The sequence below is a fragment of the Cervus canadensis genome, chromosome 8 (genome assembly GCF_019320065.1).
Source record: "Cervus canadensis isolate Bull #8, Minnesota chromosome 8, ASM1932006v1, whole genome shotgun sequence".
Classification (NCBI taxonomy): Eukaryota; Metazoa; Chordata; class Mammalia; order Artiodactyla; family Cervidae; genus Cervus; species Cervus canadensis.
Genome location: NC_057393.1, coordinates 75,065,010 through 75,088,657, shown reverse-complemented (window position 1 = coordinate 75,088,657; position 23,648 = coordinate 75,065,010). Strand labels below are relative to the sequence as shown.

Genomic DNA, 23,648 nt, shown 5'->3' with positions numbered 1-23,648 from the left:
ACCTCTCAATTGACCTTTATACACACACACACACACACACACACACTCCCTCTGGAAGCCTTGAACAAGCAGCGTTTGTGTTTGGATTCAGTTTTACCTTAGTCATGCCTCTTTCCAGATACAAGAAACATTTAATTCCAGATTTCCTGCTTCTGGCTTCAGGCCTTTGACCAGCAAAGTGAAATGTATTTTTTATTGCTGCCGTCCAGCCAGCTGCTGAGTTGAGTGAAGGGAAGAAAAAAAAAAGAAAGGGAAAAGAAATGAAATAGAAATGTTGCCCTGCCTCTTCAACTTGCAACACTGTATAAGGAAATTAAAATCTCCTGAGCACCCATCTAGAAAGCTGGGTTGGCTCAGGACTCTCAGGACCTGTGGGAGTGTGGGGACTCAGTGCAGCGGCCACGTCTGTTACTCTGTCGGTCTCTGCTTCCTCTCCTCTCCTCCCCCACCCTCAGGTGATGCTGAAGGGAGCCCCTCGTGGTGTCACCATCTCAATTACGGAGTGGAGTTGTGGGGGAGAGGGTGGTACCAACAAACAATAACCATTGAAATACCCAGGCTTCAATGCTCCTTGGGTTCCCATGGCAACCAAACAAAAGTAAAACAAACCTATCTGTCCTAACAATAAAAGTATGTTTTCATTAAAGTCAATTTAACATATTCTTCCTAATTTAAAATATTCAATGCATTTTGCTCCTGGACAAAAATCTCCAACCTGCCGCTGTTGAAGGGAATGAAGTCCCTGGCAGAACTATGCAGATAAAAGCAATTAGGGGAATGTTGGGGACTTCACAGATGAGACGGAATACATTCAAGTATGAACAGGATTGCTTTTTTCTCTTTCTGCTTAGTTATGCTTTTTATTATATAAACATTAACTGTAATATTACAGTGGGAAGCAGGTATTTGGCAGCCACATATTATTTTAGTAAGTCTACATAGAGAGAACAGTTTCCAGTTTTAGCAGCTGTAACATGTTTAAACTCAGTTTGTAATGGGATCTGAAGATAACTATTCCCCACGGGCTGTGTTGATCTTCATGGCTGGCCCACTGCCAGAGGCAGGGCTCGAAACTATTATTCACGCCTTTTTGCACATACCTTGTCCGAGCATGCTCAGTAAATGAATTTTTTGTCTACTACGCTGTAAATTGGGATTTGACTTTCCCATAATTTACTTGGTATTTTATTAAAGAGTGAAATATTACGATCACAGATATCCCCACGTTTGTACTCACAAACCTGAATAGTTGTATATGTTTAAGTAGTTGAGATCCAAATTGCATAGTTAGAAACCAATATCAGAATAGCTAACAAATATTCAAACCAAAGAAGGTTTTGCCTGGGAGTCTTAGTTTAAAAATAATTAGGGTTCCCCATATTTGAACAGATTTATGTTGTTTATAAGCCAAGTACATTTTCTTCATTGAGTCAACTTGTCTTATTTAAAACAAATTATGTTTGCTGTATTAAAGTTCATATTTTTAAGGCTGAGTCTTGTATTAATCCCACAGTGAGTCATTAATCATACCAAATGCATTATAAAAACTTTAATCATTGAAGTTGAAACTGAGATTGTAATGCAATCCATCCCTTTTAATTACATCAGCTATTTTTCCCTTTTAGATCAAGCGCTATGTCGCAAAGGGAAAACAGATTAAAACTAGAGCTGTTTGATGTTTCTCTTTTTAGAGCAATTTTATGTACTTTGTTTTAAAAGTTATATAATTAAAATGCTTGAATTTTTCAGCCCTCTGATTTTTGTGGCTTGACTGTTCTGTCCGCCTTCCTTCTCTCGGGGGCCCTCTTTAACTTGGCACCCCAAAACAGAGCTCCTGGTCCTGGAGTCCCCTTCCCACCTCAGGGCTCTGGCTAAGACAGCCGCCTCTCCACTATGCTGTGTTTGCCTTGTGTAACCTCTTTATCTTAAATGTCTGGTCTATATTTTGACATGAATGAAAACAAACTTTGGAGACAGACAGAACTAGGTTTAAATCCCACATCTAACAGATAGGGTAACTCAGGCAAATTATTTCATCTTTTTGGGGCCTTAGTTGCCTCATCTGTTGAAAAAGGAATAACAACAACAAAAGTAATACTAATACTCCATAGGGACATGTCCACATTGTGGATATTACGTGAAATAACCTATATAATGTATCTGGGCCATTACCTCGCAGAATGTAAACCTCAGGGGCTTTGACTATTACTGTTTTGTTCACTGCTGTATCTTGGTTTCTAGAACACTGCCTGACACATAGTCAGTACTCAGTAAAGAGCTGTTGACAGAATGGTAATGAATGGCAGCTATTGTTATAGTTGCTGTTATTGTGATGTTGCTATTAGAATTTGGCCAAGTTCCAGGGACAGTGATAATGATGTGATTTTTGGATGTGTCCACTGGTATCCTCGGTGTACAGATTCGCAAGATGAGAAAGAGGTCTCTTAAAGAAGTATGTAAGTTACCAGGTGCTGGTTTTGACCGGAAAAGATGAAGGCACTTGATAAATTGCTTGTACTGAGAAAAAACGTACACCCCCACAGCATCGACAATGCTACTGGCATTGCCGGCCCTGCCTGATCCTCTCTTCTGATGCCCTTTCAGGTTAATCCTGCCGTATGAAAGGTTTATTAAAGGAGAGGAAGATAAGCCCCTGCCTCCAATCAAACCTCGAAAACAGGAGAACAATTCACAGGAAAACGAGAATAAGACAAAAGTATCAGGAGCCAAACGCATCAAACATGAAATCTCTAAGAGCAAGAAAGAAAAGGAGAATGCCCCAAAGCCCCAGGATGCATCAGAGGTGAGTTGTGCTCCTCCACAGAAGTCTCTCCCTCGGGGTCTCCCGGAGCCTTGCACTCAGAGCCTCATCCCTGCCCAAGACAATGCCAGGCTGTGAACCCCAACCATCTGAACTTCACAGGTGCCCCAGGAGTGGGCCTTCTGGGGGGCAGTGTGAGTGATGAATGGGATAGGCCAAGAATAGGGTCTGGAAGGAAGCAAAAAACGGTGTAGAAAGCTGAGTGCAGAGGCTGACTTCGAGACAGGAGTCAGAGCTTCAGCTCTGAAAGTCAAGGGACTCTGATGTAAAAAATGTGCCCTTTCACAGCCAGTCTGTCTGAGGAGTGGGTGTGACTTTAAAACACTCACCCGTGGGATCCGCCGTGTCTCTGCAGAACTGTTTGGGAAACTTCAGAGGCTTGTTTGCCTCTTGTAACTGACCTCTGTGCAACAGCCTTGGGTTGAGACCAATTTAGCAACATGTTAAGTACATATTATTTATAGGGGAATTTTGAAGTGGTTCCTCTGAAACCACGATTATCTCTCTTGTTAACAGGTAGTTTCTGAACCTTTTAAAATAAGTCCCAGCTACCCACAGCCCCCAGCAGCCCTTGGTAGAAGCCATTACTGTCAGTGTCCAGCCAGTCATGGGGGCTGATCTGGGCTCTGTTTCAACATGAATAATAAAAAAACTCTGCTGCCCATTAAAAAAAAAAAAAAAAAAAACTTAGCAGCCACATTTGGAGACAGCATGTTCTAAGATTCAACCCCTGAGGGATTTTTGGTGCTGATATTAAACACCCCCTAAAAATCAGGTTTATAATGAACACATAAGAGACTCCCTAATTAAACATTGGCTTAAAACAAACAACACACACCCCAATCTCCTAAATAGAAATTAACTTACCCAACTGACTCCTGTGTAAGAAGATATGAACACCAAGAAGAGAAATTTGTTTTTTTCTTTCATAATTATTTTAAACTCTAATAATTTAAAGAGGGGGGGAGAGGAAATGAGGCAGAGGTTTCTAAACATCTGCAAGTTTGCAATATAAATGGCCAAAAGCAAGGAAATTCCACGTTAAGGCTTACATTCCATTCTTCCTTGATCTTGTTGACCTGCTGATTTATTTCAGGGCTTGGGCTCAGTGCGTTCTATTAGATACCATAGGCACAGCACTGCCAAAGCTCAAGAGGACAAACCGAGGACCCAGAGGCCAGTTGGCCTTTGAAGGGCTCCACTCTGGGCATGAAGATTTGTAAGTTGAGGGAAGAATCCTCAGTCATGCCCTGAGCCCATCAGCTGGGGAAAGACCATTGTCAAGAGTCAAGCCTGATGCCCTGTGGGCCACAGAAACCCTGAAAGCCTTAAGACCCCCTGTTTCCTATAGGCCCCAACAGATTCCCTCAGAAACTATGAGTATCTAAGTGACCAAGGTCATTATGATCAGGTTACCTAACTACCTGGAATCCTACACCCTCTCCAAGGTTGACCCAAAGGTAAGAATTACACCTCTCACCTCCTACACAGACTCATATTATTGAGCAAAAGTATATTTCTTTTCATTGACTGTGTTTTGGTTTTTATTGTCATTGTTTTTAATTTTTGATGTTTTCAATGTGAAGCAGTGAACTCAGTGGAATAAAAAGCACTTCTAGCCAAACTCACTATCTTCAAGTAATCGGATTACAAGCTTTGTGGGGGAAGGTACCATACCAAGGCAAATCATAAAATGCCATCCTAGAAAAAGGGTCCTTAACTTTTTTTCTGCCTAGCTTTCAAAGACCTTCTATACCAAAAACTAGAACTTCATGCAACTCAAGGCCTAGGTCACACAAACACCAGTGGGACTGAGAATCCCCCACAGCCCCATAAGAATCTCATTTAACTCCAATTTGCCTCTTCCCCTTACCGTTCTCATTTTTCTGTATTTTCATGTAATATATAAGCTCCAGAGACCAATGATGATTGTTAATGTAGGACAAATAATGATATTTGTACTGGAAAAGGCAGCTATTAGTACAAACACCAAAAAGGAAACGAGGATAAGCATCCTTAGAAAACAGGGATATCTTGAAGTGGATTTAAGGAGAAATCTCTATGAAATGGATATGCTTCCTTAAAACTTTTGTTCCTATGCATCCCTCCACCAGCATCCTCAGTCTTGCCCAAAAATACTAAAGTGGTGGACACTTCTTTCCTTAACAACAAATAAGAAAAACATTCATGAATAAGATGGAGGGAGAGAAAAAAACACCAGCTTTATACAACTGTTTTGTGACTGTTTTCCACCCAGACATGTCAGGGCAGAATGACAGAAGTTTTGAAAGAACTTGCCAGTCAGCTGGGTCCCAGATGGAAAGTTAAGGTGACCTTCTAAGGTCAAAGTTTGCAGAGCTACATAATGCAATGAATGAGTTGAACTGTGCCCACAACTTCTGTCAACAGGGACACATAAAGAGCATCCATCTCATTGATTACAATGTATTTCAATGGACAGAAAAGCTGTATTTGTGGTGGCATTCACTGCTTGAATTCTGGCAACTTCATTTTCAGCTTTAATGGAAATGTATTTTGCTGCAGCCTAAAAGGACTTGGAGTCCCTCTGTCCCTCAGGTAGACACTAGGCTGATTTTGCATCTGCATAATTTTTCAGTATTTTAGCCTTACCTACATGTCATCTGGCTCTGGGTATAAAATAAACACTTAAGCATCACTAATTTTATGCACCATAAAATTGAACACGTTAGGATGATACTTGCTCTCCTAAAGAAAAACAAGCGATTATAGTAAGTTTGTCATTTGTTGTTGACATGGGGTTGGATTTTGAAAGATACTTAAAAAAAAATCTTTCTCCAAAGTGTCATAAAGCACAACATGTAATTTAAAACCCATTTGGATAATTGACTGATTTGACAAGAAGACAACCTCAGAATTAAACTATATATTAGAATCAAGAAGGAGTGATATGATTGTACACCAGCAGTATGTAACACTGTGCTGTTTTGATAGGTATCTCTTAAGGGACTGAAGTGAATATGCATATTTCTTCTAATGCTTTCTGTAATTTAGATTTCTTTGTTTAGAGCCATGATTGGGGAGTAATAAAGCTTTACAGAAACTCGATGAGCTGACTGACAAGCCTGTTTTCAGAAAACTGCTGTGTGTAATGTTTTATTTCATAGCATAAACTGTCAATGCATTTGGCTTCCTTCTGACCATCTTTTGCAATATCTTACCAGGTTTCGTCAGAGCAAGAGAAGGAACAAGAGACTGTAAACCAGAAAAGCATCACTGAGCCTCTCCCAATAGCAGACACAAAGAAAAAATTGGAAGGGTACCAGGATTTTGCAGCAAGGCCCTTGGTGTCCCAAGCAGACCCAGAAAAGGACAATGAAACAGATCAAGGTGCCAACAGTGAGAAGGTGGCAGAGGAGACAGGAGAGAAGGGGCCTGCCCCTCCGCTGGCGAGTGCCCCTCTGGCCCCTGAAAGGGATCCGGCCCTGATTCCCGGGACTGGCAAACAGTCCCTTACCTCTCCCAGTGCTCTCGTGGACTCAAAAGAACCCAAGCCCTGCTGTTTTACAGAGAGCCCTGAAAATGAGCTCCAAGAAGCATCCTTCCCTGGCTTCACCACGCAGCCCCCACTGGCAAACCAGAGTGAGGTGGAGGATGACAAGCTCCCTGCGATGGCGGATTACATTGCCAACTGCACTGTGAAGGTGGACCAGCTGGGCAGTGATGACATCCACAATGCACTCAAGCAGACCCCGAAGGTCCTTGTGGTCCAGTCATTTGACATGTTCAAAGACAAAGACTTGACTGGGCCCATGAATGAGAACCATGGACTTAATTACACCCCGCTGCTTTACTCAAGGGGGAACCCAGGCATCATGTCCCCACTGGCCAAGAAAAAACTTTTGTCCCAGGTCAGCGGAGCCAGCCTCTCCAGCAGCTACCCCTATGGCTCCCCACCCCCTTTGATCAGCAAAAAGAAACTGATTGCAAGGGATGACCGGTGCTCGAGTTTGTCCCAGGCCCATCACGGCCAAAGCACTGACCACATGGCAGTCAACCGGCCGTCGGTGATCCAGCACGTCCAGAGTTTCAGAAGCAAGCCCTCGGAGGAGAGGAAGGGCATCAGTGACATTTTTAAGCATGACAAACTAAGTCGATCGGAGCCCCACCGCTGCAGTTTCTCCAAGCATCACCTTAGCCCCTTGGCCGACTCCTATGTCCTAAAGCAAGAAATACAGGAGGGCAAGGAGAAACTGTTGGAGAAAAGGGCACTTCCCCACTCGCACATGCCTAGCTTCCTGGCTGATTTCTACTCGTCTCCTCACCTCCACAGCCTCTATAGGCACACGGAACACCATCTGCACAATGAACAGACGTCCAAGCACCCCTGCAGGGACATGTACAGGGAAACGGAAAACAGTTCTTTTCCTTCCCACAAACACCAAGAGAAGCTCCACGTGAATTATCTGGCGTCTCTACATCTGCAAGACAAAAAGTCGGCTGCAGTGGAAGCCCCCACAGACGATCAGCCAACGGATCTGAGCCTTCCCAAGAACCCCCACAAACCCACCGGCAAGGCCCTGGGCCTGGCCCACTCAGCGCCTGGACCCCAGGAGAGCAAGGGCACCTCCCAGTTCCAGGTCATAAATAGCCAGAGTCGAGACTGTCACCCCAAGGCCTGTCGGGTATCGCCTATGACCATGTCGGCCCCTAAAAAATACCCTGAATCGCTTTCCAGGTCGGGAAAGCCTCACCCTGTGAGACTGGAGAATTTCAGGAAGATGGACAGCATGGTCCACCCCATCCTCCACCGGAAAATGAGCCCTCAGCACATTGGCGCAGCGCGGCCCATCAAGCGTAGCCTGGAGGATTTGGACCTTGTAATCGCGGGGAAAAAGGCCCGGGCCGTGTCTCCTCTGGACCCCGCCAAGGAGGTCTCTGGGAAGGAGAAGGCCTCGGAGCAGGAGAGCGAAGGAGGCAAGGCCGCACACAGTGGGCACTCTGGGGGCGCCTCGGAGAGCCACAAGCTGCCCCTCTCCTCCCCCATCTTCCCAGGTCTGTATTCTGGGAGCCTGTGTAGCTCGGGCCTCAACTCCAGGCTCCCGGCTGGGTACTCTCATTCTCTGCAGTACTTGAAAAACCAGGCTATGTTCTCTCCACTCATGCAGCCCCTTGCTTTCCACTCGCTTGTGATGCAAAGAGGAATTTTTACATCACCGACAAATTCTCAGCAGCTATACAGACACCTGGCTGCAGCCACGCCCGTAGGAAGTTCATATGGGGACCTTTTGCACAACAGCATTTACCCTTTAGCTGCTATAAATCCTCAAGCTGCCTTCCCATCTTCTCAGCTGTCATCCGTACACCCCAGTACCAAACTGTAAGCCCGGCCCTGCCCAGCATCCCAAATGGCGACATGGTTAACAGCGCTTCACTCCTGCACCTGGGGTGACGGCTTGGAGAATTAGAAGTCAGTATTTCTTCTAATCTGGGGGTGAGATCAGTCCTGGCCTAAGGGGCCCGGAGGGGAGGTGAACATACCTGGTATTTCTGGGATGATTCCGGCTTTGGCTGGTCAATCTTGAGCCCCTTCCAACACAGAGGCCCTCGCACCTTAGATGGGTCACTTAGCACGGGGGTCTTGTGAAGGGATTAACGTGTATCCAGAAGAACTTAGAGGACTCAATCTGAGTTCTGATGGTCAGAAAACAATCTGGGCAAAAAAGGGTAGACATTTCAGAGGACGGGGCAAGGAAGACTGGCAAACATGCCAAGGGATGCCCCCTCTTCATAGAACTCTCCAAGGTTCAATCAATGCAATGTATAGTGAAGCTTCAATAGATCTTTCATTTTGACACTATTAAACAATCCAGAGAAGTAAACACTGTTAAATTGACTGTATATATTTGCTTCTTAAAACTACCCATATCACTGTTTGCTCACCTAATTTATATACAGGTAGTCCTATTTTTCTCCCGGTTTCTTCTTGTCCTTTTTTTTTTTTTTTTTCTGTTTTTAATTAAACAGTATCGCTTTTATTTGCAGGTCTTTTATTTTGTTTTAAAGACTGACTGTCCCAGTTGTCGATGTGTGTTTGTAATTTTTCCACATCTTATTTTGAGCAGCTTTGGGTGGTAATGTTATTGTTTACAAATTGAAGCAACTGATTCTAGTGGAACAAATGAAAAAAGAAACAGTTGAGCACACAGCCGTGCAAAGAACGTTCCTTTGCAAATCTGCAACTTAAGGATTTTGTTCCTCATAAATGGCATAGTTGAAAGAGCTTATACACTGCTTACTTACCCTGCCAAATGCTCTGCTTTGAAGTATTGGATTATGTGAAAACATCGAGCATTGTACTTACCTTATCTAGGCTGTGAAACTGTCCTACATACCAGAGGAATCATAAAAACAAAAACCTCACTGGCAGCAAGCTGCTGAATAACAAGAGTCTAGAGGACATATTTGTGGGCTGCACAGATATTTTAGGAATTTCAGAAATTAGAACAGAAGCCAAAATGATTTACATTGGTGTTGGCAAAGATCCCTTTAAACAGTCTGGGAAAGGGGGTTGGGAAGAGGATGGAGCTTGACTATCCAGAAGAAAGTGAGCAGCGGGAGGCCCAGGTGCCAGATACCTGCCCTGGGCCACAGTCTTTCCAGTAATAGGTTGTCACATTGCCTCATCAGGTTGGTTTCCCAAGAAGAACCTCACAGGCCACATCTTTGGGGGTAACTGGCATACTGGATTACTCATTTCACAAGCAAACCATCTTCCTTGGGTTTATGGGGTGTGAGATTTGTATGTATGCACACAGAGTTTTGTGCCATGTTTTTAACCACCTGGCAATACAGTCCACCGAATGATTTTCTTTATTGTTGGAAAGAAATGGTTAAGCTGTTCACACATCAAAAGATGTAAAGAATGTATATTGTCATTCTTGCCATTTTATCCTATAGGCTGACAAGATGTAACATCAAGGTGGATGCCTTTTTCTAAGTGTGTTAAAAGTCTATCGACACAGAGTGGACTTTCCTTCCAGATCTCAAGCCCCGCTAAGACTGCTTTGATGAACTCCCCAGCCAACACTCCCCTGCCCCAAAACGACTGGTAGACATTAGAACCATAGTTATCCAAGTCTTTTACCTCTGAGATATTTAATTCTATGAAAATTGATGATAATTTTCAACTTCTAAATAGGTAACTCGACTACAAAATAATCAAAACTGGTAAACAATGAAACTGTGGCTCTTAAACCAAGCCATGCATGCCGTGCATTTGTATTGAAATGTCTCTATGATACGAAGCCAAATATTCAATGTAACATACTTAATATCCAAAGGTGGAAACAAAAGAATGTAGAGATCTAGTGTTAAGAGTTCCATTTGCTTCAATTAATTATTTACCTTCCTGTGGAATAATATATACATATATATATATTTAATAGAACCATAGATAGACTAGTAGAATTTAGATTATAAATGTGTGAATGCAGATTATCCTGCTATTGCACAAGATAGAGTGGGGGAAAAAAATCTCAATTGCAGCTGGCAAAATGCTGGCTAGAACATATATAAGAAAGTTGCACTAGACTGAATGGTCACAGAATCAGAGGCCATGGAAGAAGGGGGAAACTCCAGTGTTTCTGCAGCTGACATGGACTGGATCCTACATGGTGTCTATGAGCTTGTTTCTCAAAACCGGGGCATGTGGCCCCGGTGGAGCTCACCTATCCGTTCTGAAGAGGGGTCATTTGTTTTCCCCACTGCAATGATTTCAGTCTGGTTTCATCATGTTGGAATTTGATCACACCATTTTCAAACAATGTTAACATAGTCCAGCTTTTGTTTTTCTCATCTCTTTCCGAGAGGAGACTCACTGTTTCTGTCTGAGGAAGCTCATACCCTCGGCAAAACATCAGGACAAGTACGGAGACATGAGGGTATACATTCCCAACAGAAGCAGTGTGTTATTTGTTTTAAAACTCTGAACAGAGATCTTGGAAATCTTTCAAAAAGACCATTGAATTCTTCATTGGCTGAGAACTACATTTTAAAAAGTCTTAAATAGGGCTTTGTTTGCATTGTTTGAGTTCAAGGGGCCTTATTATTGAACGGCATTGCACAAGCGTTTCTTTGTGCAATCAAACCATTGTTATTGGTAGTTCTGTAAAGGAAACTGTGGAATCTAATTGGCAGCGGAGTCATAAATCTATTTACTAAGTGCGGCTTCCAAGAAATGTTGCAATTCAAAATGCACTAAGACCCTGATTTACTGGAGATTTGGAGATTCTAAATAATATTTTTTAAAAACCTTTCCATGCAACTTCTGGTTTAGCTTTTGGCAACTCAACATTAAAGAAAAAAACAGCCCAACCAAGTTTCAGAATTAAGTATTCTCCTAGTAAGTGATTGGAACTTGTAATATTTGCCACAGGACTGACTTATTTATTTACTAGCTAGAGGCGCTTAAGTTCACTTGTTTATCAGGGCATATACAGAAGGGTTTGTTAAAACTCGACATTGACTTTACAACTTTCTGACCTGGTGCATGAATTCTCAAGTACTGTATTTCACTGTGTTGGTGTGTCTGATGGAAATTTCAAGGTGATCCCACAAAAATATTTTATGTAGTGTGCCTTCAAAGAGAACTTTTATTTCTCTTCACTTGTTGTCCCACAAAGTCACATTTGGTGGTGGTCAGCCAAGTCCCATCTGGTCTAGTTTTACTCTTGTCCCAATTTTAAAGAAAAATGGGAACAAGTCTGCCCTGGTGAGACCCACACCATTGCAATGATTATCTTGAGCACTTAAATTCCAGTGTTGGCTGTTGGTGTATTTGATATTCTGCTTGTCTCCCCATGGTTGAAATATGTCTGAAGAATAGCAGCATAATCTCTTGGCTGTTTATACTTTTTTAAACTTTCCTGTGTTGTAAATATTGTATACTTTTGGTGATTCCAGCTATGTAACCTCTATGCTCTGTAAGGTGATTATTTGTATATAGCAACATGGCCCAGTGATATTATATAGTTTCCCAATGGAGAGGTTATTGAGTAACCTTTGCATTAGTTTAAACACTACCAGAAAAATGCTGAGCCAACTATAAACACTCAATTTTGTATGTTTTCCAAATTGTACTTATTACTGCTTTTGATACTGTATTACGTGCCAATAGTTTCCCAATCACATAGCAGGCAAGAGATATTTTGTACTTTTTGATCCACTGTAATATTTAATAAAAAATGTTACTATCTGTTTCCTTTTGGGTGTAATTTGTCACTTCCTCCTGAGGCGCCCTGTGGCCTCTGCCAGAGTACTTTCCTTCAGGCTGTCTCCAAATAGAATAATAACAATGATGTCTGTTTGTTGAGAACCTACTGGGTGCCAAATTGGCATACAATATCTTTACCCTTCACACCCTCATGTAAATAAATATGGTTCTGCCCATTTTACTGATACAAAGACTGAAGCTTAGACTGCTAAATCAACTTGCCCAAGATCATCTGGTTAACAAATTGGCAGAGCTGGGACATGAACCCAGGGCTCTTAAATCGACAGCTTCTTCTATATACCACGCTCTTCTCCTGGCAGGTAACAAAAGTGACCACTTACTTACTTGGTCAACAAAAATTGATTCATGTCTCAACTGCCAGGCATATTTGTTAGGAGCTGGGATTACAATTTTGAGTAGAAGATAAAATATACCATCTCTGGAGCTTATAAGACTAATGGGAAAGAGAGTTAATCGAATAGTCACCCACATAAATATAAAACCTCAAGCTGACCTAGTCACAAGGGAGAGGAGTGTGATTACTAAACTGATACCTGAAGAATGAGTATGAGTTGAGATGAGAGGGAATTAGGAGAAGAGTTCTCCAAGCACAAGGTACCACGTGTACAAAGGCCCAAAGGCAGGAACAAGTTAAACTTATTATAGGAACCAAAAAAGCCCGTGTGACAGAAGCATAATAATAAGGAATGAAGTTGAGGTGAGGTTAGAAATTATAGCAGGGGTCACCCAGATAGATCCTAAGAGACCAGGTTGAGCATTTGGTCTTTATACTGAACAAGAAGTTTACGTGGAGAGAGGATACATTCAGATTTGTCTTTTTCGATGCCACTCTCTGGTACTGTGTGAACACAGAGCAATCTAATCCAAGTGGTGGTCATTTCAGTTGTGTTGGTAGAATGGGGGAAGGTTGGATACGTTTCAGAGGTACTTGGAAGCAGGGAAGGACAGCCTTGATGATGGATTAAATGGAACAACTGATGGACATTTGGGGTTGAAAAACCAGGAAAATGGCATTTTTCTGGTGTCTAGTGATGATGGACAAAGACTTCTCTTCTCTCACCCTGATTCCTCTGCTGCCAAGCTTTCCCCTGGTTTTGCCCAGCTTATTATTAGTTGAAGTGCCACATTGGAAAAGTAGCATGCTGTGTGCTCCCTTCTTAATGGGTCCCAGGGGACAGGGTGGACAGACTTTGGTGACTTAGTTTACAACCTGTACCATCTGGTCAGGGTGGACTTTGAACAGATAGGATAGACTAAACTGCTAACAAGCATGATACCACAACTCTAGGAGAAACACCAAGAATACATTTTGATAAAAGACCTAGGACCCTTTCTTTTATCATGGTTGACTCCCTGGAGGATCCTGCCCACCCCTCTCACACCAGCAGAACTTACAGCAACATGTTAGGGCCCTTATCCCTTCGATAACCCAAACATGCCAAACATAAAATGAAGCCTCAGCCCCATGGTCTCCTCGCCCTCATTCCGATTCATCTATATTTCACCATACTATGTGAATTGTTAGGAGTATATCAAAAGAATGTTCTTCCATCTATGATACATTCAGCAATTAAAGCTCAGATACTTGAATCATAAAACAGGAAACATCATGATAAGTTATCTATTTTTACCAGGCCTGGCTAATACTGTTGGGAAGGAGGTGCTTTTGCTAAAGATGTCACTCATGGTGCAAAAGCAATAAAACTGCCCAATGATTTTTTCTAGGAAAGTGGCCAAAGTTGACAAATGTTTTAGGGCTGATAGTGACCAGGAAATAGGTCATTATTTACATCAACAAGTACATCAGTGGCAGGAGGCTGGAGTGGGGTGAGAGGTGGCCTCTGGCCAGAAATAATGCAAAAAAAAAAAAAAGTATAGCTTTCAAGGTTGACTTAGAGAGTAAATAACACCAACTTGGGTCCACTAATAGAGAATTCCTAAATTTTGGAATCTCCAGATATTCCTGATATGACATTCCAAAGCATTTGTTTCACCTGCTTAAACAAACAATTTTAATCATTATAGCCATAACCATAGGCATTCCCAACCTTGTAAGAACAAGGTAATCTGCTCCCTGAGGCATCCACACAAGAATAACTACTACTTTATTATTGTTGAAACTTTCTCTAGAACACAGCTGTCCTATGGTACTTCTTAGGATGGCAGAAATATTCTATAATTCAGAGCTTTCCAATACTATAGCTACTAGCCAAAGTAGTTGAAGTCTTTTCATGTGCCCAGTGTGACAGAGGAACTGATTCTATAATGCTATTTTATATTCACTTAAATTTAAACAGCCACATGTGGCTAGTAGGTACTATAACAACACAGCCCTGGAAGGTACAATTGGCCAGTGGGCACGCATTAATGCAAACACAATTAGAGATGGGATAAAAATCTGCAAATAAATTTTAACATAGACACTAAAGCAGGCAACACTATCTCTTCTGGGCAAAACTTTGTTAATCCGTTGAGGGGGTGACTATAGATTTAACACTATTTTTCACTCAGGATACACACATCACAAGCATCTAAGTACTTACTAAATGAACAAACAAATCATTGGGAGAGCATGTACCAATAAAATAAACAACCTAGAAGAAATGGACAAATTCTTAGGAAGGTTCAACACCAAGAAAGAACTAGAAAATGTGAACAGACCAATCACAAGTACTGAAATTGGAGCAGTGATTATGGAAGGGAGACAGGATGGCAGACCAAGAGATAGTAGAGGCCATCTTATCCCACAAAAACACTGAAAATACATCTACCAGTGCAACGATTCACACAAAACATCTACTGAACTTCAACAGAGGATCTCAGACTTTGGAAAGAACAAGAAAACCTCCATGTAACCTGGTGCAACAAATAAGAGAAAGAAGGAATTGGGACAGGGCTTGTGCTGCAGGGAGGGAGCTGTGAAGGAGGAAAGGTTCCCTGGGAAGTCTGCTGTTTGGTGGGGAGATCAGTTTGGACAGAGAGGAGCTTCGAGCCCAGGAGAAGAGTGCAGCAACCAGTCTGCAGAAGGCAAAACTGGACAACCGCCACAAAAGGCGGGCACTGCCCTGTATTCCCCAGGCTGTGCTCTCTAGTCCACTGGAGGTTGCCATTTTGGCCCTACCAAACAGCCTATAGGCTCCAGTGCTGAAATGCCTCAGGCCAACCAGCCAACGTGATAGAAACACAGCCACACCCATCAGCAAACAGGGTGCCTAAAGCCACACTGAGAAAAGGAAACATATACCCATTTGAAGGCAGAGTCCCAAAGAATAGCAAGGAGAGATAAGAAAGCCTTCCTCAGTGATCAATGCAAAGAAATAGAGGAAAACAATAGAATGGGAAAGACTAGAGATCTCTTCAAGAAAATTAGAGATACCAAGGGAACTTTGCATCCAAAGATGGGTTTAATAAAGGACAGAAATGGTATGGAACTAACAGAAGCAGAAGATATTAAGAAGAGGTAGCAAGAATACACAGAAGAACTATACAAGAAAGATCTTCATGACCCAGATGATCACAATGATATGATCACTCACCTAGAACCAGACATCCTGGAATGCAAAGTCAAGTGGGCCTCAGGAAGCATCACTACAAACAAAGCTAGTGGAGGTGATGGAATTCCAGTTGAGCTGATTCAAATCCTAAAAGATGATGCTGTGAAAGTGCTGCACTCAATATGCCAGAAAATTTGGAAAACTCAGCACTTGCCACAGAACTGGAAAAAGTCAGTTTTCTTTCCAATCCCGAAGAAAGGCAATGCAAAAGAATGCTCAAACTACCGTGCAATTGCACTCATCTCACATGCTAGCAAAGTAATGCTCAAAATTCTCCAAGCCAGGCTTCAATGGTATGTGAACCATGGACTTACAGATGTTCAATCTGGATTTAGAAAAGGCAGAGGAACCAGAGATCAAATTGCCAATATCCGTTGGATCATCAAAAAAGCAAGAGGGTTCCGGAAAAGTATCTATTTCTGCTTTATTGACTATGCCAAAGCCTTTGACTGTGTGGATCACAATAAACTATGGAAAATTCTGAAAGAGATGGGAATACCAGACCACCTGACCTGCCTCTTGAGAAACCTGTATGCGGGTCAGGAAGCAACAGTTAGAACTGGACATGGAACAACAGACTGGTTTGAAATTGGGAAAGGAGTACGCCAAGGCTGTATACTGTCACCCTGCTTATTTAACTCATACGCAAAGTACGCTATAAGAAACACTGGGCTGGATGAAGCACAAGCTGCAATCAAGATTGCTGGGAGAAATATAAACAACCTCAGATATGCAGATGATACCACCCTTATGGCGGAAAATGAAGAAAAACTAAACAGCCTCTTGATGAAAGTGAAAGAGGAGAGTGAAAAAGTTGGCATAAAGCTCAACATTCAGAAAACTAAGATCATGGCATCGGGTCACATCACTTCATGGCAAATAGATGGGGAAAGAGTGGAAACAGTGTCAGACTTTATTTTGGGGGCTCTAAAATCACTGCAGATAGTGATTGCAGCCATGAAATGAAAAGATGCTTGCTCCTTGGAAGAAAAGTTATGACCAACCTAGACAGCATATTAAAAAGCAGAGACATTACTTTGCCAACAAAGGTCCGTCTAGTCAAGGCTCTGGTTTTTCCAGTGGTCATGTATGGATGTGAGAGTTGGACTATGAAGAAAGCTGAGCGCTGAAGAATTGATGCTTTTGAACTGTGCTGTGGAGAAGACTCTTGAGAGTCCTTTAGACTGCAAGGAGATCCAACCAGTCCATCCTAAAGGAAATCAGTCCTGAATATTCATTGGAAGGACTGATGCTGAAGCTGAAGCTCCAATACATTGGCCACCTGACGCAAATAACCGACTCATTTGAAAAGACCCTGATGCTGGGAAAGATTGAAGGTGGGAGAAGAAGGGGATGGCAGAGGATGAGATGGTTGGATGGCATCACCAACTCAATGGATAGTAGTTTGAGGAAGCTCCAGGAGTTGGTGGTGGACAGTGAGTCCTGACGTGCTGCAGTCCATGGGGTTGCAAATGGTTGGATACGACCAGAGACTGAACTGAGCTGAAAGCCACACTGAGCTCACAGACACCTATAAACACACATTGCTTGCCACAGGGACAAGACCCAGCTCCACCCACCAGTGGGCAGGTACCAGTGCCACTTCCCAGGAAGTCTGTACTAGTCTCAGGATCAATATGATCTAGCCAAGGGCATACACCAGAAGCAAGAGGAGTTATTACAGTCCTCTAGTCTGCAGAAAGGGGACGTCAGACACAGAAATTTACACAAAGTTAGATGGTGGCGAAATATATTCTAGATGAAGGAATAAGAGAAAAGCCCACAGGAGCAACTAAGTGAAGTGGAACCTACCTGAAAAAGAATTTAGAGTCATGATAGTAAAGACGATCCAGGATATCAGAAAAAGAATGAAGGTACAGGGATTTTCCTGGTGGTCCAATGGTTAAGAATCCCCCCTCCAATGCAGAAGGCGCCAGTTTGATTCCTGGTTGGAGAACCCACATCCCACATGCCACAGGGCATCTAAGCCCATGCACCACAACTACTGAGCCAGCAGCTGCAGCTCCTGGGACAGCAAACTCTGGAACCTGGGTACCACAACTAGATAGAAGTCCATGCATCGCAACCAAGAGCCCACAGGCCTCAACAAAGATCCTGAATGCTGCAAATAAGACTCAATGGAGCCAAAAATAAATAAATAAAAGAGTAAAAGAAGAAAGGAAAGAAACTGAATCCTGGGTTTCCAGTCAAGATAGTGGAGTAGAAGGACGTAGGTTCACCTCCTCCTGCGAGAGCACCAAAATTGCAACTAGCTGTTGAACAACCAATGACAGCAGGATGCTGGAACCCACCATTAAAGGATATCCCAAGTCCAGAGACAAAGAAGAAGCCACAGCAAGATGTTAAGAGGGGCACAATCATGATAAAATCAAATCCCACACCTGCCAGGTGGGTGACCCACAGACTGGGAGAACAGTAATACCAAAGAAGTTCTCATGTTGTGAAGGTTCTGAACCCCATGTCAGGCTTCCCAGCCTGGGGATCCAACAAAGGGGCTGGGAATCCCCAGGAATCTGGCTTTGAGGGCCAGCAGGATTTGATTATACAACTTCCAGAGGACTAGGGGAAACAGAGACTCCAGTCTTGGAGGGCACAAACAAAATTCTGTGCACACCAAGACCCAGAGGAGAGGAGCAGTGACCCCACAGGAGACTGAACCAAAACTACCTGCTAGTGTTGGATGGCCTCCTCTGGAGGCGTGGGTTGGCAAGGACTCACCACAGGGATGGACAGGAGAACTGGAATGTTCCCCTTGTCATAAATCTTCTGGGAGTTTGCCATTAACCCTACCATAGAGACCATCAGAGAGCAGACAGAAGAAGGAAGAAGCACAGTTTCACAGCAGCTAAAACAAAAACCGTATTACAGAAAGTTAATCACAATGAAAAAGCAGAAAGTTATATCCCAGATGAATAGATGAGATAAAGTCCCAGAAAAAAAGTAAATATAGTGGAAATAGGCAACCTTCCAATAAATAATTCAGAATAATGATAGTGAAGATGATCCAGGATCTCAGGAAAACAATGGAGGCAAAAATTGAGGCTATGCAAGAAAAGTTTACCAAAGACCTATAAGAATTAAAGAACAAGTATACACTAGAAGGAATCAATAGCAGAATAACTGAGGCAGAAGAATGGATAAATGACCTGGAAGAGAGAATGGTGGAAATCTCTGCCACAGAACAGTATATAGAAAAAAGAATGAAAAGAAATGAAGACAGCCTAAGAGACCTCTGGGACAACATTAAACACATGAACAGTTGAATTACATGGGTCCCAGAAGGAGAAGAGAGAGAAGGGACCTGAGGAAATATTTGAAGAGATACTAGCTGAAAACTTTCCGAATATGGGATAGGAAATAATCAATCAAGTCCAGGAAGCACAGAGAGTCCCAGGAATGATAAACCCAAGGAGGAACACACCAAGACACATAGAAATCAAACTGACAAAAATTCAAGACAGAGATAAAATATTAAAAGCAACAAGGGAAAAATGACAAATAGTACAAGAGAACTCCCATCAGGTTATCAGCTGATTTCTCAACAGAAACTCTACAAGCCAGAAGAGAATGACATGATATATTTAAAGTGATGAAAGGGAAGAACCTGCAACCAAGAATACTCTACCCAGCTAGACTCTCCTTCAGAACTGATGGAGAAATCAAAAGCTTTCCAGATAAGCAAAAGTTAAGAGAAGTCAGCACCACTAAACCAGCTTTACAACAAATGCTAAAGGAACTTCTCTAGGCAGAAAACACAAGAGAAGGAAAAGACCTACAGAAGACAAGCCCAAAACAACTAAGAAAATGGTAATAGGATCATGTACTGCGCTAGGTGGCTTCAGCCGTGTCTGACTCTGACTCTTTGCGACCTATGGACTGTAGCCTACCAAGCTCCTCTGTCCATGGGATTCTCCAGGTGAGAATAATGGAGTGTGTAGCCCTCCTCCAGGGGATCTTCCCAACCTAGGAATTGAACCCAAATCTCAAGCACCTCCTGCTTTGCAGGCAGGTTCTTTAACCGCTGAGCCACCTGGGAAGCCTGTTAGTATACTAACGCCCCTTAAACCTTGTTTCCATTAGCCCATGGTATCAGAATGTGGAGAAGCAAGCCTACAGATCTGTCTCCTGACTACCTTCATAAGACATGTAACTGCTCTGTTATCAACGGCACACAGGCCTCCTGAATGCAAGGTTTCTCCACCCCTGCAGAGCCCCTTAAACTGCTGCTGTAAGCGACATTTACAGTAAGCAAGGGCACCAGGATAAAGACAAATGCTAATCAAACAATGTCAGGGCAGCATTTCACATACTTCCATCGAGCATAGCATATGAAGTAAGTGAGCAGAATCAGGAGAAATCATGTCCGAGAGCAGGGCTGGTAGGCACTGCAAGCGGGCTCTGCAGCAGTGTCAAGCAGGAAGCCAAGAGATGCACTCCGTATCATGCATGTTTCTGCCAAGAAATGGGAAGAATGGGGTCTGACAGGAAAACATTCTATCCCTAAATAAAAACAGAACATGGTTCAGGGACTCTGAATGCACATTTAAGGCATAAAATAATTCCAATTCTCTGTTTTCATAAAGCAAAATCTCAAGTCTTTGTGATTGCGTTTCACATTAACTGGCACTTTATTTGCTTAAAACCTAAACATTGTCAGTTTCAGAAGAAATCCACTGTGATATATAGATCTCCCCATTTAAATTCCAGGGTTTCTTCTTTTGATCCTTGATAAAATTTTTTATCCAAGAAACAGAATAGATATAGATATTTAAAAACATGAACCATTAGAGAATGAAATAGGAAATCAAGAAACAACAAAGTTTTGAACAGCCCCTCCTTTTTTTTTCAAGTTCCTTAAAGACTGTAGCAGAATAAAAGGATCACTGGCTCCAAGTCTCTTAGAGATAACAAGGGATGAAACTAAAACAAACAAAAAAACAAACCCACATCTCCAAACAAGGTCAAGTAACCTCAATTCCTTACCCAGCTCCAAGGTTAAAAACATGAATAATTTTTAGTAGCAGTTCAGAATTTACCTTTATCTCCTACCTGCTCCATCAGTGGAACTTTATAAAGTCATGATTTTTTTTTTAGATATCCATATTTTGGTATATGGAATACAAACGTACTAGATGACAACTTTTTTTCTTAAATTAAGGTAGAGAAAGAAGCAGTAACTTTTAATAAAATCTTCTACATTTTTTGATTACTGTTCAACTTGCTACCATTTAGCAAAAAGCTTTTTATCCCTTTCATTGAAAATAACATTTTCTTCTTTTCATTTTTTTTTTTTTAAAGAAAAGCACTGTATGTTAAATTTACCTTTTTTGTCTATTGGTCTTCTCTTTGTCATGACCTCTCTTCCCCCCCTGACTTTTCCCAATGAAAGCCATGTTAAATTAATTACTGGATTGACTGCTTCATCTTTTTATTTTTAATGAGAGCATACCACAGTTTTAAAGCAGTAAGATTCGAGGTTAATGCTATGGAATAGGATCACACATATCAATAATTATCTTAAATGTAAATGGATTAAATATACTAATCAAGAGACAAAGACTGACTGGGTGGATGAAAACTTGTGCAGGTATGCACTTCCACTTACCACATCATTCTGCTTGACTCCCCCAAATTGTATGTAATTATTTTATATTGTTAAGTTAATCATGTTTCCCATTATGGCTTGCAATTATAATTATCTTTTTTTTGTTGATTGGCTATTTATTGTGAAAACTGATAAACATCTTTTATTGTTGCACTTATGCAACTATTACTCAATACCATTGTATCATGATTGATCAACTGAAAAATAATACAATTCTATATCACCAAAACAAGGATCCAATAGAAAAGCCTGCAATCACTTTTTAAAATCCAGATGCATATCAGAAGTATCTTGAAATCTTTTGAAAAATACAAATGCTCAGGTATTGCTTTTTTTCTCCAAAACTCCAGATGTTTTTAATGAGCCATGACTCTAATGAGTCATGTTTAAAAACAACTGGACTATATTATGACCTATTATGTAGCTTGTTTCACTTTTTATATTTCATATTCAGTATTCCCATATCATTTAGTTTATATTCTCCAATTCTTCCATCTCTTCTTTTTTTTCTTGGATATTCTTTCTCAAGTCTTTATCAAGTGTAGTAGAAAAGCTTTTGTATATATACATATAAATATGTATAATATATATTTGAAAACTTACAAATTTTTACCTAACTAAAAAAATGACATTTTGATTCCACTTGTTTGACAGTATGACTAGAATGCTACATTTCTAATTAAAAAATAGATATACAACAAGCAACAAAGATTTACTGTATAGCATAGGGAACTATAGTCAATATCTTGTAATAAGCTATGATGGAAAATAATTTCAAAAATAATGTATGTGTATTAGTATAAGTACTGCATTTCAGACTCTTTTGTTAACTATGATGGCTACTCCATTTCTTCTAAGGGATTCCTGCCCACAGTGGTATATAAAATGGTCATCTGAGTTAAATTCACCCATTCCAGTCCATTTTAGTTCGCTGATTCCTAGAATGTCGATGTTCACTCTTGTCATCTCCTGTTTGACAACTTCCAGTTTGCCTTGTGGAGAAGGCAATGGCACCCCACTTCAGTACTCTTGCCTGAAAAATCCCATGGATGGAGGAGCCTGGTAGGCTGCAGTCCATGGGGTCACTAAGAGTCGGACACGACTGAAGTGACTTAGCAGCAGCAGTTTGCCTTGATTCATGGACCTGACATGCCAGGTTCCTATACAGTATTGCTTGTTATAGCATCGAACCTTGCTTCTATCACCAGTCACATCCACAACTGGGTGTTGTTTTTGCTTTGGCACCATCCCTTCATTCTTTCTGAAGTCATTTCTCCGCTGATCTCCAGTATCATATTGGGCACCTACCAACCTGGGGAGTTCATCATTCAGTGTCCTATCTTTTTGCTTTTTCATGCTGTTCATTTGGCCTTGGAGTACAGAATAAAGCAGGGCAAAGGATAATAGAGTTTTGCCAAAAGAACACACTGGTCATAGCAAACACCCTCTTCCAACAACACAAGAGAAGACTCTACACATGGACATCACCAGATGGCCAACACTGAAATCAGAATGACTATATTCTTTGCAGCCAAAGATGGAGAAGCTCTATACAGTCAGCAAAAACAAGACCGGGAGCCAACTGTGGCTCAGATCATGAACTCCTTATTGCCAAATTCAGAGTTAAATTGAAGTAAGTGGGGAAAACCATTAAAGCATTCAGGTATGACCTAAATCAAATTCCTTATGATTATACAGTGGAAGTGACAAATAGATTTAAGGGACTAGATCTGATAGACAGAGTGCCTGATGAACTATGGACAGAGGTTTGTGACATTGTTCAAGACCATCCCCAGGAAAAAGAAATGCAAAAAAGCAAAATGGCTGTCTGAGGAGGCCTTACAAATAGTTGTGAAAAGAAGAGAATTAAAAGCAAAGGAGAAACAGAAAGATATACCCATCTGAATGCAGAGTTCCAAAGAATAGCAAGGAGAGGTAAGAAATACTTTCTCAGAGATCAATGCAAAGAAATAGAGGAAAACAATAGAATGGGATATACTAGAGATCTCTTCAAGAAAATTAGAGATATCAAGGGAACATTTCATGCAAAGATGGGTTCAATAAAGGACAGAAATGGTATGGACCTGACAGAAGCAGAAGATATTAAGAAAAGGTGGCAAGAATACACAGAAGAACTGTACAAAAAAGATCTTCATGACCCAGTTAATCATAATGGTGGCATCACTCACCTAGATCCAGACATCCTGGAATGCGAAGTCCAGTGGGCCTTAGGAAGCATCACTACAAACAATACTAGTGGAGGTCATGGAATTCCAGTTGAGCTATTTCAAATCTTAAGAGATGATGCTGTGAAAGTGCTGCACTCAATATGTCAGCAAATTTGGAAAACTCAGCAGTGGCCACAGGACTGGA

The 23,648-nt window shown here is 41.6% G+C and overlaps 1 protein-coding gene and 1 long non-coding RNA gene across 4 annotated transcripts in view; one reads left to right on the top strand and one right to left on the bottom strand.

Annotated features, from left to right (window-relative positions):
- The window catches only part of ARID5B (AT-rich interaction domain 5B), a 188,096-nt gene extending 176,036 nt beyond the window's left edge, over window positions 1–12,060 (top strand). For all 3 annotated transcript variants that reach the window (XM_043476869.1, XM_043476870.1, XM_043476871.1), the window contains 2 exons: window positions 2,605–2,803; window positions 6,025–12,060. In XM_043476869.1, the coding sequence (XP_043332804.1) occupies window positions 2,605–2,803; window positions 6,025–8,184 (2,359 nt within the window). In that variant the 3' untranslated portion in view covers window positions 8,185–12,060. The remainder of the gene's footprint in view (window positions 1–2,604; window positions 2,804–6,024) is intronic.
- Window positions 654–21,074, bottom strand: LOC122446527. Its single transcript, XR_006270892.1, has 3 exons — window positions 20,937–21,074; window positions 4,543–4,553; window positions 654–666 (listed from the first exon to the last, which is right to left on the bottom strand). It is a non-coding gene; the product is annotated as an uncharacterized LOC122446527 (long non-coding RNA).
- Between the last annotated feature and the right edge of the window lie 2,574 nt (window positions 21,075–23,648).